The sequence below is a fragment of the Monodon monoceros genome, unplaced genomic scaffold (genome assembly GCF_005190385.1).
Source record: "Monodon monoceros isolate NGI ecotype Baffin Bay Population unplaced genomic scaffold, NGI_Narwhal_1 Super_Scaffold_17, whole genome shotgun sequence".
Lineage (NCBI taxonomy): Eukaryota > Metazoa > Chordata > Mammalia > Artiodactyla > Monodontidae > Monodon > Monodon monoceros.
In genome coordinates, this window is record NW_021703773.1 from 20,908,334 (window position 1) to 20,926,112 (window position 17,779).

Sequence of the window (17,779 nt, forward strand, 5' to 3'; positions counted from 1 at the left end):
TTTTCTCTGCAGCTAGACTAATACCTGGAAAGAAAAATAATGATCAACTCGACTGCATGGGAATGGAGAAGAACTTACACTTTTTGTGTTATTCACTTCCATATTGTTGAATTACTTTAACACTTTAAAAAAATATATCTGTGTAATATCTTTCAGTATATCTTCTGGGCTCTCATTTCCTTCTCTCTAAAGGACTGAGGCTGAGCCACAAGGCCAATTAAAGCTATAAAAGTACAAGATTTGTCTATATCTGACTCTCTGCTAATCCCTGTGGACAAAACAAGGAATATAACCTACAACTGCAGACCTCAGGAAGTCGAGAAAGAGGGAGGGATGGGGTGGGGTGGGGTGGGGGGAGTGAATGCTCCAGGCAGCATGAGAGAAGAAGTGCTCCAGGTCAGGGGAGGGTATGAGGGGTTCAGGAGACAGTGTAGGGGCCCCTGCTTGGAGCACAAGGTAGCTAAGAGTGCCTAGAGCAAGATGATGTTGATGGGTGGCATGGAGCGAGCTGAAATAAACCTTGAGTTGACTGCCAGGTGTACACGGTTTAGTTTTATTTTGAAGGCAATTTGTGGGTGAGGAACAGGACACTGAAGTTTTTTTTTAAGGGTCAACAAAAGCCTTGTCCCTTTGTTCCCTTTCATCTTTCCTGTGGTTTTCTTGTTACCAGATGAGACCCTTCTCATACTGCCTTGGAATATTTACATTTCAGAGGAAACCAGTCAGATGGCCAGGCCTGCAAGAAATGCACAGCACCATCCTTCTCTCCTGGTAGCAACGTACACAGTGCTGCATCTTAGAAGGTCCACCGTAAAAGGTAAGGATGCTCTGTGTAGGAAACAGTGCTGTGCCAAGGTGAAGACAAATCTGTCTGCCTTTGTAACCACATTCATTGTCAGCTTCATGGAACTAATCCAATCGAGTAGGAAGGTGTGAACTTACTTTCTCTCCTGAAGATTCATTCTACAGTAAAGGACGAATCCCTTCCCACTTGGAAGGTCTTTGTTTGCTACTCTCCCCAGCTTCAAATAAGTGCTTCTGAAAGTTAAAGTCGTGGGCCAGAATGTGTTATAAACTACAGAAGGCCTTTGTAAACGTTAAAACTGATTTCCTTAAATTTTATCTCACTTGGAATGATTCCCAGTATGAAAAAGATACCTAATTTAGATTAAAAAAATAAATTCTCACTGGATATAGAACTATGTTATCTATATACTCACACACATCAAATGATCAGTGTAAATTCCTACTGTCTTCAATTCCTCCTCTTATTCTCTCCTGAAGCCTCTTCAGACTTTTGTGTTGTCCATTCTTCTAGCACATATCTTGTCAAGATCACCAATATCTCCCATGTAGCTAAATCTTTAAGTCATTTCTCAGACCTTATCTAAATTGACTTATCAACAGCATTCAACATGTTTGAGTCCTTATCACTTCCTTGAACCCCGCCGCCCCCATTTGACTTTGACTCCATATTATCTTGATTTTTTTCTCCCTCACCAGTTATTCTTTCTGTCTGCTTTGCTAGTTTCTCTTCACATCCCGTACCTCCAGATGGTTAAGATGCCTGGGGCTCAGAACTCTTTTTTCCCTGCTTCTAAGTTCTCACTTTCTTGGTTATCTCATCCATTTCAGTACTTAAATACCATATATATATATATATATATATATATATATACACACACACACACACACACACACACACACCCCAGTCTATACCTCCTCTCTAAACCCCAGGGACAGATATCGAAACACCTCAACATCTCCACTTCAGGCATCTCAAACAAACATGTCTCAACATGCCTCCAAATCTGCTCCTCTTGAACTTTTTCTGATTTCGGTAAAGGCCAACACCATCTTTCCAAGTGTTAAGCCAGAGCTTTCGAGTCAATCTGGATTTTTTATTACCCTGCTCATCCAGTCCAATGGCAAATCCTATTGGCTCAAATTTGAGAACACACCCAAGGTCCCTGACTCCTCCCCAGCTGCACCACTATCATCTGATCTGAAACATCATCTCGTGTCAGATTACATCACTTGGTCCTCAGAACTCTCCAGTGGCTCCCCATTTCGGATAATTTACAACTTCCAAGGCCATAAAGGATCTTAAACCCTCAGCTCCTATTACTTTGCTGATCTCATTCTTTATTATTTACCTCCTTGCTAATTCCATCCCACGTCCCACTGGCCTCTTTGCTGCTCTTCAAACCTCCAGGTATGCTCCTGTTTTGGGCTGTGTGTTTTTTCCTCTGTCTAGAATTCTTTTTTCCATTTCTACATGGCTTCTTTTCTCATTTGCTTTGAGTCTTTGCTCAAAGACTACCTCTGCAATAAAGCCTCCCCTGACTGTCCTATCTAAAGTTGCAACTCTTTCCACTGTCACATGGCCTTATTTTATATTTCTTCATAGCACTGATTGTTATCTCACCTTATGTTTCTATTGATTTGTTTACAGTCTGTGCGCTCCACTAGAATGTAAGTTCTATTAGGGCAAAACTTTGTCTTGTTCAGCCCAATGCTTAGAACAGAATCTTATACAAAGGAGGTGCTTGATAAATATCAAGTATGATTGCCACACAGGAATGCCATTTTCTGAAATGAAGATTAAATTGGTGTACTCATAAATGAGGTAAAACCCTCACAAACATATATGGATATATATTTTGAATTCACAAGGAAAAGTTTGCTATGGAGTTGGAAATAAATGAATGAGTAACCTGTTTATTAGACACTGCAGAATAGAGAAATATTTACACAAATTGTATTGAAAATTGGGAATCTAAACATTTTATAAATGTAATGAATTTTTGAAAACTCAACACTTTTTATTAAAAATTAAAGAATTAAACATCCTAACCATGATCTGTAGTCATAAGAAAACAATGACAATAAAAATATAATATGCAAATGATTTATGATATTATAAAAATGTATCTCTTAATTGGTATAGAAATCCCATTCTAGTTCAGAATAACAACTCTATGGATACTTCCTTTAGTATTAAATTCATACAATCTAGTAGTTTTCTATGGTATTTTACATTTTTTTATATTATTTTTAAATTCCTTCATTTCTTCTTCGGTTTTGGATAAACTGACATTTTAATTAATATAGTCACTAACCTTAGTTTAAAAATTGATCTCAGGAGTAATTTGATTTGCCTTTTTCAAACTTTGTTAGGTAAATTCTAAGATGAGACTCATTTATCAAAGTAGATTATTATGAAAACACTGCCCTACACCATCCTTGATTTAAGCATTATTTAATAAACTCTAGATTATTATCTGTATTATCTTTAATATAGGTGTTAAAATATATGCATAAGCAGGCTGTTTTTTTTTTTAAGTGAGTGGAAGAGCCAAGACTTTATGTTATCTCTAAAATAGTACTTTATTTTCCAATAGAAAATGTTTATAAGGTATGAGTCTAGACCACTGTACTTCTATTTTTTATTTTTTTATTTTTTATTTTTTGCGGTTCGCGGGCCTCTCACTGTTGTGGCCTCTCCCGTTGCAGAGCACAGGCTCCAGACGCGCAGGCTCAGCGGCCATGGCTCATGGGCCCAGCCACTCCGCGGCATGTGGGATCTTCCCGGACCGGGGCACAAACCTGCGTCCCCTGCATCGGCAGGCGGACTCCCAGCCACTGCGCCACCAGGGAAGCCCCTAAAGTGCTTTTTTAAAAAGGTATAAGAAAGTCAGCACAATGACTAGAACAATCTGAACATTAGTCAACCTGTCATATTGTACCAAAGGTGACTCTGCTATTTTCTAAAGGAGGGAGTAATATCTATTAGTGACTAGGACTTTGATGGAATTAATAATAGAATGAGACAAAAAAATCTCAAAAGACATAAAGTTACATACTCCTAGATAAAATGGCATATTCCTAGATAATATACTTTCATATACGAAGTAGTGTGTGAATACACGCACTAAGCATGTGTGTGTCTGTGTATAATTAATAAAAGGATGAATTATAAACACATATTAGATTCTTCTGAGCAAAGCCTAAAGAACCTTTACTGGAATGCTTCCGATAATGAAGAAGGTTGGTGGGTTTGACTTGTATGCAAAAAGTGTTCAAAATTAAGTTGTTTATTTGTTTGCATTTCTCTCAGGCAGTCGAACATCTCAGACTGTCAGACAGATATATAACAATACTTCTTCTATTTTTCAAGTGATAAATGGTGTACCGAGGCTTTGAATGCTTCAACAGGTGTTGCAGTCCTGGTGAAGTCACATCAACACGCCACTTGGAATCTCTTTCTGAAAGTCAAAGTTGTCCTCTGAAAAGATTTAGGTGGAAATTGTGAACCTGAAACACCAAGCAAAATTCTCATTAAAATGTTACAAATCCCAGGTCCCAAAAGGATCGTGTTATATGTTCCATGCAGATGATATTTTTTAAAACGAAAAAAAAAAAACTTAATGTCATTTGTACACAAATCAGGAAATAGTCATCTGGAAAAACTGCCACTCTGGGTGCTGAGAAGAAAGAGGGGTGCTTCCCCTCCACTGGGCCTTGGTCCTGGCCATGAGTTCCCCCAGAGAACTCTGTCAGCTACCTTAAGAAGTCCTTCCAACTCTTGGTCCCTCAGCTTCTCCTTTTTTTTTTTTTTTTCTGCTACAGAAATAATGCTGATAAGTTAATAGCCCCTGCGCTTTTGGACCTGGAAGCAAAGGTAAGCAAGAGACCACAAGCCTGCTTGTCAGAGAAGAAGAAAATAAATCTTTAGAAATATAGGAACATCTCTCTTATGTACCCTCAATCACTTCTATAGACATGAAAAAGGCCTCCAACCAGCAATAATGACAGTTGTCATAAAGTTATTGATAAGAGAATACAGTGACTTAGTATTTGGTGAAAAATTAAGAGTGCAGATTTTAAACAAATTCAGAGCCCAGTTTCCTCCCCTAACCTCTAGTACTGTGCGCCCAACAAACTATTTGGCATCTCCACCTAGCACGCTGCAGTCAACATCTCCGAAACTAGCCACTGTCTATTGGCCATCCGCAGAATCATATTTATCAACCGTCACTGTTCTCTCTCTCACATACCACGGCTGCCTTTTAGAGAAAGAACTATTGTCATTGAAAATGACAGAGAATACTCCTGGGGAATGCACAAGGCAAAAAGCAACAAAAAGACACAGCAGCTTAGAGCTATGAGCATAGGAGAAAAATCTCAAAAGAATAGAGAAATTTTGACATCACTATGCTATAGAACTATAGAAGGGCTGACATAAACAGTGATAAACCTGAGTTGTCCCAGTGCTTGAATTATACTAGATTTATTTTAAAGTTATATTATTTCCCTTAAAACAGCAAATTATCCTCTACATTTGAGATTATCTGTAATACAAATGATTCATATTTTTTGAGCAAACAGTGTATGCTTGGCATCTAGCTAGGTCCTTTCCATACATTTTTCCAATAATTGTTTTCTCCATCTAGTCTGTTATAAAAGAACTGAGGCCCGGAGCAGTTGAGGCTCTCCTAAAGTGCTCAGCTAGTAGGTGCTCGAGTCAGGATGGAAACGAGGCATTTGATTCCAGAGTGGCACATCTCATGACGATGCTACGTTGCCTCCTTGAACAAAAATGTTGGTAACGGTTTTGAAAATTAAAACATCATAGGCCTGAATTCAGTCTAGAAACTTCATTCTTTAAATGGCATACTACCTGAGAATAAGTATTTATCTGTAAAACTCTACATCATAAAATAACTAGAAGATTTGTATTAATTTTGTGAAGCATTTTTATAATGAGATCTTCAAAGAGAATCTGAAAATAGGGTTTCATTCAGAAGAAAAAAATGGAAACTCTACAGCAGAGAGACATTGATTTCTCATAAGACTCAAGACAGCATTTTCTTTTTTATGAGGGTGAGGCTCTAAATTATTAGGAAAAACTTTGGGCATTTTCTCCTTTAAGATTGTGCAAATTAATAAAAGGAAACCTCAGCCAAAGTTGGGGTTGGAAAGCCAGTAGTGGGAGCTCTCATGCCCTGCCCACCACTCACCTTTAATTACCCCACCAGGAAGACATCAGTAACTGACTGACCCCAACAGGAAGAGACTACCTTGCTCTCCCAAACAGGAAGCGCAGCTACACTCCTGCCCCAGCAGGAGGAAGGAAGACTTCCTTCTTGCCCAGCAACAAGCCCAGCCAATGGAAAACCCGGCAGCTCAGCCAAAGACAAGCTATCATCACTTGAGCTTTTACCTTCCTCCAATGAACTTTCCTTTTTTCCTTGCTGATGATCTCCTTTCCCTGTCCTGCCTTCCTTTTATAAAAGCCTTCCATGCCCTGCAACTCCTCAGAATATCTCTGTTTGCCACATGAGATGCTGCCCAATTGATTCATGAATTGCTTACCAAAACCACTTTGATCTTCAGATTTACTCAGTTATTTTGTTTTTTTAACCAACAGCAGAGAAGTGCTTGTCTTTGCAGTTTTGCTCTTTATGGAGATTCCTGAGATATAGCCATAGATGACAAACTCTTGGTCAAAATTGTCCTCTCAAGGTCGATAATCTCCAATTTCTCTTTCCAAAACTTGAAACTTCACGTATTACATCATTTTATTTGTATATGGAGAACACCGACCTGTCAAAAAACCTTGACCTGTCCATGTGTGACCAGCAAATTCCCTCAGTGTCAATGAACCTTTTCGGGGTGTATCTGACTGTTAGAAGAAAAATAAAATGAGGGATGAGTTTTACCATTTCAAATATTTTTAAAAACGAAAGTTATGGTTAACAGAGAACCGACCCAAAATGTATGGGATGTGCTGGGCTTGAAAACTGTTCCGTGGCCAGAGATCTTTCTTGAAGGGGTGATCTTTCTACACGGACAGGTACTGTGCTCAACACATGTTTTTGTGGATGCCTTCCTCTGAGCTAAATGAAGGATGATATGCTCTTGTTTAAAATAAATGGAATCCTTAAAAAGACAAAAGAAAATCTATATATGCTTCAATCAGTTGCTCGTTTATCATTCATTCACTCGCTTATTTGAAAACTTTTATTTAGATATTGCTAAGTATAAGGTCCACTAAACACACCTATCAATTTAATTATGTAATTGTAGTTTTTAACCCGGTAAAGTGGTAGGGCCTTAATAAGTAAATATGGATTAAAAACCTTAACTGCATAAAATTCTTAATATTAAACTATGATAGAAATGTTCTTCTGCATTTGTGAAGCATCTAACTTTTTTAAAATGTGGTATTTGACTGCTTTTAGGATTCCACTCTAAGCCACAATATTCTAAAGTTAAATATTAAAGCTTTGCAACTCTTGCCTTCTGAGAATGAGTTTTACTGTTATATTCAGGGAGGCAGAAGGAATGCGAGAGAAAGCCCTGCATCAGCTGGCTTTTCTCTCTCTACGCTTTATGTTCTCACACTTGGGGGTCTTCTGTGTTTTATAAAATAGACACAAGTTACTTGTATTGGAGTGAAGTGAGCAGTCATTATAAACCTGGGGGAAACCTGGTTAGGCTTTCTACCAGCAGGATACCTTCCCCAGACTTTCTGTGGTCGCTTGGCTGAGTTGAGCTTGGGTGAAGAAGACATTATGCCTACATTCCAGTGAACACGGCAAAGATTAACTGTAAAAATGAGAGCTGGGAAAAATGGCAGGGTATGTTACTGTGTTCTTAATCTATGCCAGGCATTATTTAACATCTATAAATTCATTTAATCCTTATAACAATTCTTTGAGGTAGGAGTCATTATTGCCCTTTTATAAGTGAGAAAATTAAGGCTCAGGGAGACTAACTGGAAGCAAATCATATAAAGAGTTTGTGTGGCAGGATTCAAACACAGATCTGCCTGTCCCCTGACGTAATCTTCATGCTATTTTCTTCGCTACACCATCCTGACCGTCAGATATGGCCTTGACACCTGGACTTTCTGATTTAGTTCGGGCCGTGTTTTTATTTCACAAAATATTGAATTAATCCTCCCACCTCCTATAAATTCTCACAAGCCAGTTACTTTCAAGAAACAGATCATGGAGACATTTTATGCTACCGTGTTCATGTGGAAGTGTCCAAATTATGTTTGTTTTCCGACAAACAATGTAAATGGTGCACTTAAATATTAAGAAATCTGTCTTACAGAAACAGGACGCCATCCGGGAACTGCCATATTCTGCTCCCCAGTCTCTGAGCCTATTGGTGGCAACCTGCTCCTTGAGGTCTGAACTGGTGGGGAGGCCGTGCGGTCCACGCCAGTTTGCCTGTAAACACAACAACATGACCTGAGCACCCAGGTACAGAGACGGACAGACCTTACCGCGAAGGTATTAATCACAACCTGCCTCCCAAAGGAAACGCCAAGTAGGATGAGCTGAGTTTCTACAAGATGGGCGGGGGACTGAGTCCCAACCCCAGTCACCTCTGTGTTTAGTAAGGACTGTGAGCCTGTATTTACTGAGTGCTCAGCTATGCTAGCCCCTGCGCAGAACATAGAAGTTTTTGAATATCTAGTTCCTCTCCTTAAGAAGATTACAAAGTACTGAAAACAAATCAAGTAATTAGATTACAATGCAATGCAGTTGATATAATATAGTGCTACGGTGTCTGGTTCTGAATACAAGCACTGTAGAAATTTAGGGAATAGAGCAATCAATGAAGGATAAAATTAATTCTCAATGTGCAGGGCCTAGATGAGGAAAACCACAAAAATTTATGTAAGGTCATAAAAGGCAAAATATGTTCTCTGATGGGAAAACTAAGTTTTGTGAAAATGTCAATTATTCCTACATTTTTAATAGATTTAATGCTATGAGGTCCAATGTGATACTTTTTTTTTAAATTTGACAACCAGACTGTAAAATTTGTCAACATGGGTGAGTAATTTCAACAAAGGAAGAGTAATGATGATAAAAGACCTTCCCTACCACATATTAACACTGAAAAATTAAATTGTCTAATTTGTGCACAAGAATAGAGATGGATATTCTAGAAACAGATTCTAATTCATTTATTTATTAATAATAAATTCATGAAAATTAAAATATGACAATTTTTGACTCATCAAGTTTTAAAATATACATACTAACTAAAGTTTACAGGCTGCAAGGAAAGAGTCTTGTGGATTGCTAGTGGGTCTATAAATTAGTAGAACCATTCTTAGAAGAACTTTGGAAAAATATTTCAAGAGCCTTAAAAATATCCATAACCTTTGACCTGGTAGCTTTACTTCTAGGACTTACCACCAGGAAACAGTTTAAAGACATCCTTACTAAAATTTATGTAAGATAACATTCACTGTACAATATAATAGTGAAAATATAGAAGAAATGAAAATTTTCAGTAATAGGGCAACACAGTAAATTATTATATACCCACATAATTATATTTTAGTCATTAAAATCATGCTTTCAAAAATGTCTGATAGGGCTTCCCTGGTGGTGCAGTGGTTGAGAATCTGCCTGCCAATGCAGGGGACACGGGTTCGTGCCCCGGTCCAGGAAGATCCCACATGCCGTGGAGTGGCTAGGCCCGTGAGCCAGGGCCACTGAGCCTGCGCATCTGGAGCGTGTGCTCTGCAACAGGAGAGGCCACAACAGAGACAGGTCCATGTACCGGAAAAAAAAAAAAAAAAAAAAATGTACAAAACTCTACACTATATTAAACTTTCACAGGTGGGGGAGGAATTAGAAAAGATACGCTAAAAGGGCTTTTTAGCATGGCAATAATTTAAAAAATGTTGAAAGACATGGATCTACAAATAGGGAGAGGCCAGGACAAGACAGGAAGGGAATGTACAGTTGGAGGTGTCTGAATTTATTTCAGTAAAAAATAGAAAAGGTTTTTGATGAAAGCCTGACAGTGGAGCCCGGTGGGCTGGGAGGAAGAGGAGAGAGCCAGTAATGTGTTACTGACACGGCAGAGGATGACGAAGAGGGTCCCAGGTGGCCAAAGTGACATGGAGGAGGGAGTAAGATCTTGAAAGAATTAACAGAGCAGACTCAAATAAAGCTGGAAAGAGCACTTCCGACTAGTGAAAGAAACGCTGACTTATCATAAAGCTGTAAAGGGTGCTGTGGAGTGCATCTCGAAGGAGTCCAGTCGCTCGTTAAGCACTGGCAGCTGCTTACTCATCCCCCCCGGCAGGGGGACCTAGATGCAGTCCCTGTAGTAACTCCCTCCCGTGCTGCAGGAAGCCTGGTGGCCTGGTGGTCCAGGGGCTGGTCTCCAAAGCTGGGCAGCACTGTGGGGGAGTGATCTTTGGCCAGTTATTCGACTCCTTTCAGCCTCTGTTTCCTCATCTTAGATTTGGGATAATGTGAGTACCAACTCAAAGGTTTGTGGTAGGTCACAAATAAGATAATAAATGTGATTCATTTAGCTAGTGCTGGGAACATGAAAGCAGTCAACAAACACTGGCTGTTGTTAACACAAGTATTGCCTCACACTTGAGTGAGTGAGAAAACTGGAAAGCTCCTTCGTAATTCTACAATAAAGGAAGAGACAAATTCCTTTCTAATAAGGCAATGATTTGATGTTGATCCCTAAGGTCAAAAGATTTTCTGAAATTCCCTACACAGGATGAAACTCGCCCTTCAAGATAAATAAAAACTAATGGGTATATGTCCCTTTTATTTTAACAGCATCTTATGTACATCAGTTTTTACACCTCACAATGAAAGTATTAATTGTGTATATATAAAAGCATTCGCTAATGATTAGTTTTACAGACTCAGCCATTGAAACCCATCTAAGACCCTCTCCATCGAGAGTTTCATTGCGCTTAGCTGCCTGTGCTGTAGATACATGGCCTGGCTTTATATTCTAGTATCTAGCTAATAGCTAGTATCTAGTGGTAAGTATACTACTGGAACAAATTCACGTTAAATATCCAAATAATGAGCTACTTAGAAAACTGTCCACATAAGATTTGACGGGATGCTTTGTCCAGAATAAACCATAAACCCTAATTGACAAGCATCTCTGTCCTCCGTGACCTTTGTTTTACCACCAGAGAAACAAGACTTACAGTTTCGTGCCCCTGAGAACTTCATCACTGTACACGCTGGGGATTTTTATTCTCTGTGATTCTGAGGTAAGAGAAGGCAGCCTCCTGTATGCCGGTGTTTTCTTTGCAGAAGTCTGTAGTCCGCGAGCCTCCAAGATCCTTGCCAGACGGTGCTGGGCCGAGGCAAGAGCACCAGCCCCTAAACCCAGTGATCTGTCCTCTTGCTCACTCCTGGGGGAGGGAAGTCAAGTTCATTACTCACATGTAAGCTCTATGCATTTGCTCATTACTAGGCTTTGTCTAGAACACAGCCTGGCACGTAGAACTTAGTCCTATTTGTTGAATGAATGGACAGACCAGCATTTCCAGTTCAATTTTAATTTCAGTGAAGGATCATCGACGGGGGAAGAGATCTCATTGTTTTAAGTCTCTCACTGTTTGTAATCAAACCGTATAGCCCACAAGATTAAGAATTCACAGCTACAGTTCCCTTTTCTTATCGGCCGCAACCTAACAGGAATTGTTTTGTGGTTGTCATTAGAACAGGCTGTTTTCACTCTTACGCATTGGCTGTACGTGCTCAGACACACCTGGAGCATGGGATTAAATGCAATTCTTATCATCTCGTCCTCAGTGGTCTTTAGTGGTCAAGTGTGTCCAGCACAGGGAAGAGGCTGGGTGATTATTTTTTATACGTACTGTGTTCTATCTGTAAAATAAGTAGGTCTCTGCTGAAGTGGTTTTGCTTTAATTGTCATCACACCATTCAAGTCACTATAAAAATTATTGGAGAAGCGATGAATCTGAGGAAAGTGAAAAGAATAAAAATTAAACAGCACCCAGAGCCGTTGCAATTACAGATGCCTGTCAGGAGCCCACAGGAAACAAAGGGCCTCAAACTGGCTAACTTGAGGTGCATTTAATAAAGGGACCATACTTTCTAAAGACGTGTGAAGAGAAATGAATAAGGGATGATGAATTCCCCAAGGCTTGTTAACAGCAGGGACACATTACCACACCTAGGCTTGGAGCAGCAAGAAGTGAGGGAGAGGTTTCTGGAATCTGGACCGGGTAGCTGATGGAGAAATGCCACCAACCCACTGTGACCTGGTAGAAGGGCCAGGAGGAAACAAGCCAGGCCTCGTTCTCCTCTGTGCTCTGAGCTCCCAAAAGCTGCAGGGCAGGGAGCCCTCTGTTCATTCGCTGTGTGTTCACCTTCACCAGGGTGAAGAGGGTGGACAGAGAGTCTGGAGAAGCAAAGAAAAGGTGTCCCAGTTCCCACTGGTCAGCTTGTCTGGCACCTCTCCTCTGACCCAACCCTTCACAGCTCACCCCAGTGAGCTTCCCGGACCAGCTCCAGAGCCTGGGAAAACCTGAGACCAGAGTCTGACAGGCTTGCATTTGAATCCCAGTTCTTAATGCCCCCTGCTTGGTCATCTTGGAAAGATTTTTAACTTCCTAATCTTTACTCTGGGGATAATGATTCCTACTTCATAGAGTTATCAGGAGAATTCAATTCGATAACCTTGGTGAAAGCGTGAAGTCAGGGCTAAGTAATTATTAATTTCCTATTCCATCCCGTAATATGACCAACTAGGATTTAAAATAACATATAGCTTCAGGCAAACAGGATTTCTGAAACTAGAATTATAGTTCGAGAAAAATGTGGCACCCCAATCACATTTTCCTCATATTGAATATATATAAAAGTAAATGTTAGAGGAATAAAGTAAGACCTATTGTGATTATCACTAAAATGCTTTGACTATTTCAAAATAAACTCTACTAGTACTTTACTTTTACTTTAAACTTTGCTGCCCATTCACTTTCTTTTAACTTTTATCCAAATGCAAACAACAAAATAGCCGTAAAAAGCATTTTAAAAAACCATAAAAAACTGTAAACACAACAAAATATCTGTTAAAATAAATCCTTAGGTTTTAAAATCTCCATATTTTTCAAGTGTATTTATATTGCCTGATAGTTAAATGTTCTCTTCTAGGTTGTCATCAACTGTTCCTTTATGTGATTCATACTTCAATATGAAAAGTGAGCAATACTGTTGAACCTGTCAGAGCAGTTTAAAGAGACCAAAAAGTTCATTAAACTGGTAGCAATTCCAAAAGTTTCTTTTGAACAGCACGAACAAAGACTAATTGTAAGCCCTTAAACTAGAGGGTAAAACAATCCTATGAGATATTTCTGTTTCAATCCACTGCTCCGTGAACCTCGGGCCCTATTGCTCCTATGCCAGGTGCATATTTTTGTCTCTGCCTTGTCATCCTCCCTTTTCTTTTTCAGCTTAATAAATCTTGCCTGTCATTTAGGATTTAGTTCATGTATTACTCTACTTTGTGAGGGTATGCTGTTTTCCCTCTGAGCCCCACAGCATTAATGAGCTAAAAGACATCTAATTATAATATATAATAAAATATGATATGATCTATAATTAGCATCTGATTATAATAATCAAAGCTAACACTTAGTCTGCTCTGTGCCACACACTGTACTAAATGTCTTATCTCCTTTAATTCTCATGGCTTCCTATTTCATAGATCCCGTAGATAATGGAACAGGCTTTGAAAGAAAGGGGCAGATTCAAGATCACAGAGTCAATAGCTTGTGACATTGGACTCCAAAGTTGTAGTCTATATCCAAAGCTCAAACTCTCATCCACTCTAAACATCTTCTAGGTTGCGCGCGCGCGCGTGTGTGTGTGTGTGTGTGTGTGTGTGTGTGTGTGTGTGTTGTTTGGTATGGCTTGACTCCCTCCAACTAACTTGTATGGACCAGGAATCCTCTCTTATCTTTTTTCTGCTTCCCCACAGCAGACGGGCTGTGCAAACATAAAGTCCAAACTCCTTAGCACTCCTGAAGGTCTCCCATAAGCAAGCTCATCCTTTCCAGCCTCACCTTCCACTAGATCATTTTTTTTCTTTTTAATTATTTTATTTATTTATTTTATGTTTGCCTGCGTTGGGTATTCGTTGCTGCGCATGGGCTTTCTCTAGTTGCAGCGAGAGGGGCTACTCTTCGTTGTGGTGAATGGCCTTCCCATTGTGGTGGCTTCTCTTGTTGCAGAGCACAGGCTCTAGGAGCACGGTCTTCAGTAGTTGTGGCTCACAGGCTCAGTAGCTGTGGCTTGCGAGCTCTATAGCACAGGCTCAGTAGTTGTGGCGCATGGGCTTAGTTGCTCCATGGTGTGTGGGATCTTCCCGGACCAGGGCTCGAACCTGTGTCCCCTGCATTGGCAGGCGGATTCTTAACCACTGCGCCACCAGGGAAGCCCCTCCACTAGATCTTTGAATAGGGACACAATTCAAGAAAAATTTATTGAGTTCCCAGTATATACCTGTGTTAGGAGCTCTCACATATTTATATGGCTTTATCCTCACAACAATCCGTTTCACAACATATTATTACCCTCGTTCTATAGATAAAGAAACTGAAGTTTAGAAAAGTTAAACAACATGTCCAAGATAATTCCCCTCATAGGTCTCTTGATTCCAAACGCCCTGGTCTTGCCACAGTGACTCTGCTTGTCCCAGTATCTCATCCTCTAAGCCTCAGTCCAATCACTGTTCCCCTCCCTCACTCCTCCATGTGGGTCTGAATTGACCCACTCAGAATTCCTATCCGGGAAAGCCTACCCATTTCTTCATGTTTCTGTTCAAATTTCACCTCCAACCGAAAAAGATAAAGCCTCACTCCAGGCAGAATAAATCATTTTCTCCCTGCTTCTCCTACAACTCTTTTGCACAACGCTCACAGAAGACTTTGCATCTGACCTGTATCATACTCTTCACTTTACTAGGTCAGGGAATATGCTGTGTTCATCTCTACATCTCCTTAAAACACCTAGTACAGTTCACTTAATACAAACTCAATTAATGTTGAATGAACCCAACGTATACTCACTGATTGAGTCTTTTATCACTTCGGTGGGAGGACAGGAGAACATCTGTAACCTTCAAATTGGCTAGAACTATTGGGGGAAAGCATTTTTTTTCTTCAAAAATATGGAAACAGCTCTACAGTTCAAAGCAGGTGGAAAGTCTCAAATCTGAGTGTCCCTACTCTATCAAAGAATCTGGTGATTCTATTCAACCCCATGAAATAATTATTTTTAAATTTTAGTCTTATTGGCCAACAGACCCAAATATCTTGATAACAGAATTTAACAGAATGGCACTCTTGACAAACTGAGGCCAGAGATACAAAGATTGAAGGAAAGAGAGAGTGGAAAAGCATCTACCTGAGGTGGGTTAAGATGCGAAGCCAGGGATACACTTCGAGTTTCAGAACTTCTGGACGGGGGAACGCTGGACACATCAGCATTAATACAGGAAATGACCATAGGTGGAGATTTATTCTCAGCTACTTTCAAGTTTTCTTTCTGTTTTTTTCCTTCTGTGCCAAAGAAAAATCAGTATTATTAAGAAAAATACTATCAAACACATGTACTTAAAATCCCCTGTTCAAAGAGAATATTTGTTCTTGCGATACCATGAGTCTGCTGTGGCTGCTGAACCTTCCTATAGAGAGGACAGACCCCACAGAGCAATGGGCTGACACTTTTCCAAGAGCATCTAATGAAATGACTGTCATTGCAGTGGTACATAGAAAAATCAGGATTATACACTGGGGCAAGAAGGATTCTTGGTACTTTATAATATCCCAATTAATCCCCTTGATTGGAAGAAGTAACATTTAATTAAGTAAATTTAATTAAGTAAAATTTAATTATTAATATTTAATGATTATTTCCCTATTATACAAATTGGTTAACACTAGTCACTACTGTCCACCACTGACATTTCCATAATTTGTTTCTGCTCAGTTTCAAGTAGTTTAGAGAACATTTTATACAGGTAAATGAAGTGATTAATAAATTAGCTTTGTTTACATTTTATTTTATAAATAATGTCATCTATAGTTAAAAAACAATATCCCATTATTAGAGATTAGTTAGGTAATTTTATTTTATTTTTTTTGCGGTACGCGGGCCTCTCACTGTTGTGGCCTCTCCCGTTGCGGAGCACAGGCTCCAGACGCGCAGGCTTAGCGGCCATGGCACATGGGCCCAGCCACTCCGCGGCATGTGGGATCTTCCCGGACCGGGACACGAACCCGTGTCCCCTGCATCAGCAGGCGGACTCTCAACCACTGCGCCACCAGGGAAGCCCCAGTTAGGTAATTTTTTTAAGCCAGAATTTAAAAAGTGACTTGTAGCTTCTTTCTTGTGTATTTCTGTGTTTTTTTCAGGAATGCCTCTACCTCATTTTTATAGCTCAAAAAACGAGAATGTCCTTTATGAAGTGATTAAAGCTCACTTGTGAATAAAGGCAGAAAACCCAACTTCCCTTCTCACCCCAGTCAGGTCCTAGATTTGGCCAAACTCGTGGAGCAGAAAGCTGAGGAACAGGAATTATTTTTTCTTTTCATCAGGTCAACTTATTAAGTACAAATTAAGTACCTGTGAGTGTAACTTCCCAGTTTTTTCTAATCAGCTTTTCCAGTATTTCCACCACAGCTGTCCAGACATGGTCAAACACTTCTGCAGCCACCGCGTCTCCGACACAGTCATGCGGGGATACAGGAGGAAGTCCGTGCTTATGCCACGTCCTGTGGTGATGAGCTGGGTTTTGTTCAAGACAGTCCTCATCACTAAGGACAAAACCCATTCTCATCACTAAAGTATCAAAGGCTGAAGTTCAAATAATGCCACCTATCTATCTATCCAACATGCACGCATATATATACATCGTACATATATAAATAAACCCAACATTCTTTTTTAAACAGCACTTTGCTATTTTTTAATGTATCAGCTTTCAATCAGGAGGCAAATGTTTATTATGCAATACTGATCGCTTTTGTCTAAGAACCAAATAGGCATTTAGTGCAAAGACTGGACTTTCCCCTTTGTCCCCATGGGTGGCCAGCTATAGGGCACCTGGAGCCCCGGGGGACAAAGGCCACTAGTTGCCTTTCCACTTTCTACAACATGCTGAACACAATTCTTGTTTTCTGTCTGAGCCACGTTGTCAGTAAGAAAGGGAAACGCTGCTCTAGCATAACTACATCCTGCCAGGAATCTAAAAGCTTTCGGGAGCACGTTACTCTCAAAAGGATGGAACTAAATGAGCATATAATCAAAATACATGCCCAATAAATATTATTGTACTAAGTCAATATCAAATAAAATTCTATTTACTCTTCTTTTCTGTCAAAAGCGAAATACTCTTCAATCTTTCCATCCACATCATAAACCTCTTCTTCCAGGGGTGAACACGCTGTGAGGTCCGCAATCCCTGTGCCAACAGGACCTGGCAGGGTGAGGGCCGAGAGTGCCGCCGGGGCTATCTGAGAGCCAGAGACGCACAGCCTACGGGGAAAATCAGATTCTCCGTGAGGGTTTGCAGAACGTCAACAATACTATGTCTACATGATCGTGGTGGGTCTTTAAATTATCCATAAAGCCACAGAGTCCCAAATTTTAAAAATCACTAAATATTACATTTGACAAAAGTCATACACTTAAAAGCAACATTTTGGCTCAGACATCATTCAAATTTTTAAGGGCTTCTTAAAAGTCTAAATTATTCTACAAGCTTGTATCCTCTTTGCTGTAATGAAGGGATATCATGGCACAGTCCCGAATATGTGTGAATGGCATAGAGGGATTTACCAAAATCTGTTAGTGAGCAAAAGAAAACGGAATAGAGCTTTATTTATTCTGTTACTGCCCGGTGGTTTAGGATCCATCACAATAAAGCAGTTTTTGAT

The 17,779-nt window shown here is 39.9% G+C and overlaps 1 protein-coding gene and 1 long non-coding RNA gene across 5 annotated transcripts in view; one reads left to right on the plus strand and one right to left on the minus strand.

Annotated features, from left to right (window-relative positions):
• Positions 1-429: 429 nt before the first annotated feature.
• LOC114897491 lies at positions 430-4,805 on the plus strand. The gene is made up of 2 exons (XR_003794154.1): positions 430-817; positions 3,517-4,805. It is a non-coding gene; the product is annotated as an uncharacterized LOC114897491 (long non-coding RNA).
• Positions 3,266-17,779, minus strand: part of FAM149A (family with sequence similarity 149 member A) — a 30,140-nt gene continuing 15,626 nt past the window's right edge. For 2 of the 4 annotated variants that reach the window (XM_029226269.1, XM_029226271.1), the window contains exons 6-13: positions 17,208-17,378; positions 16,467-16,657; positions 15,246-15,400; positions 11,690-11,793; positions 11,012-11,221; positions 8,126-8,246; positions 6,610-6,688; positions 3,266-4,317 (exon numbers count right to left, since the gene is read on the minus strand). In XM_029226269.1, coding sequence (XP_029082102.1) covers positions 4,244-4,317; positions 6,610-6,688; positions 8,126-8,246; positions 11,012-11,221; positions 11,690-11,793; positions 15,246-15,400; positions 16,467-16,657; positions 17,208-17,378 — 1,105 coding nt within the window. In that variant the 3' untranslated portion in view covers positions 3,266-4,243. The other 2 variants (XM_029226270.1, XM_029226272.1) reach the window with 2 other exon arrangements.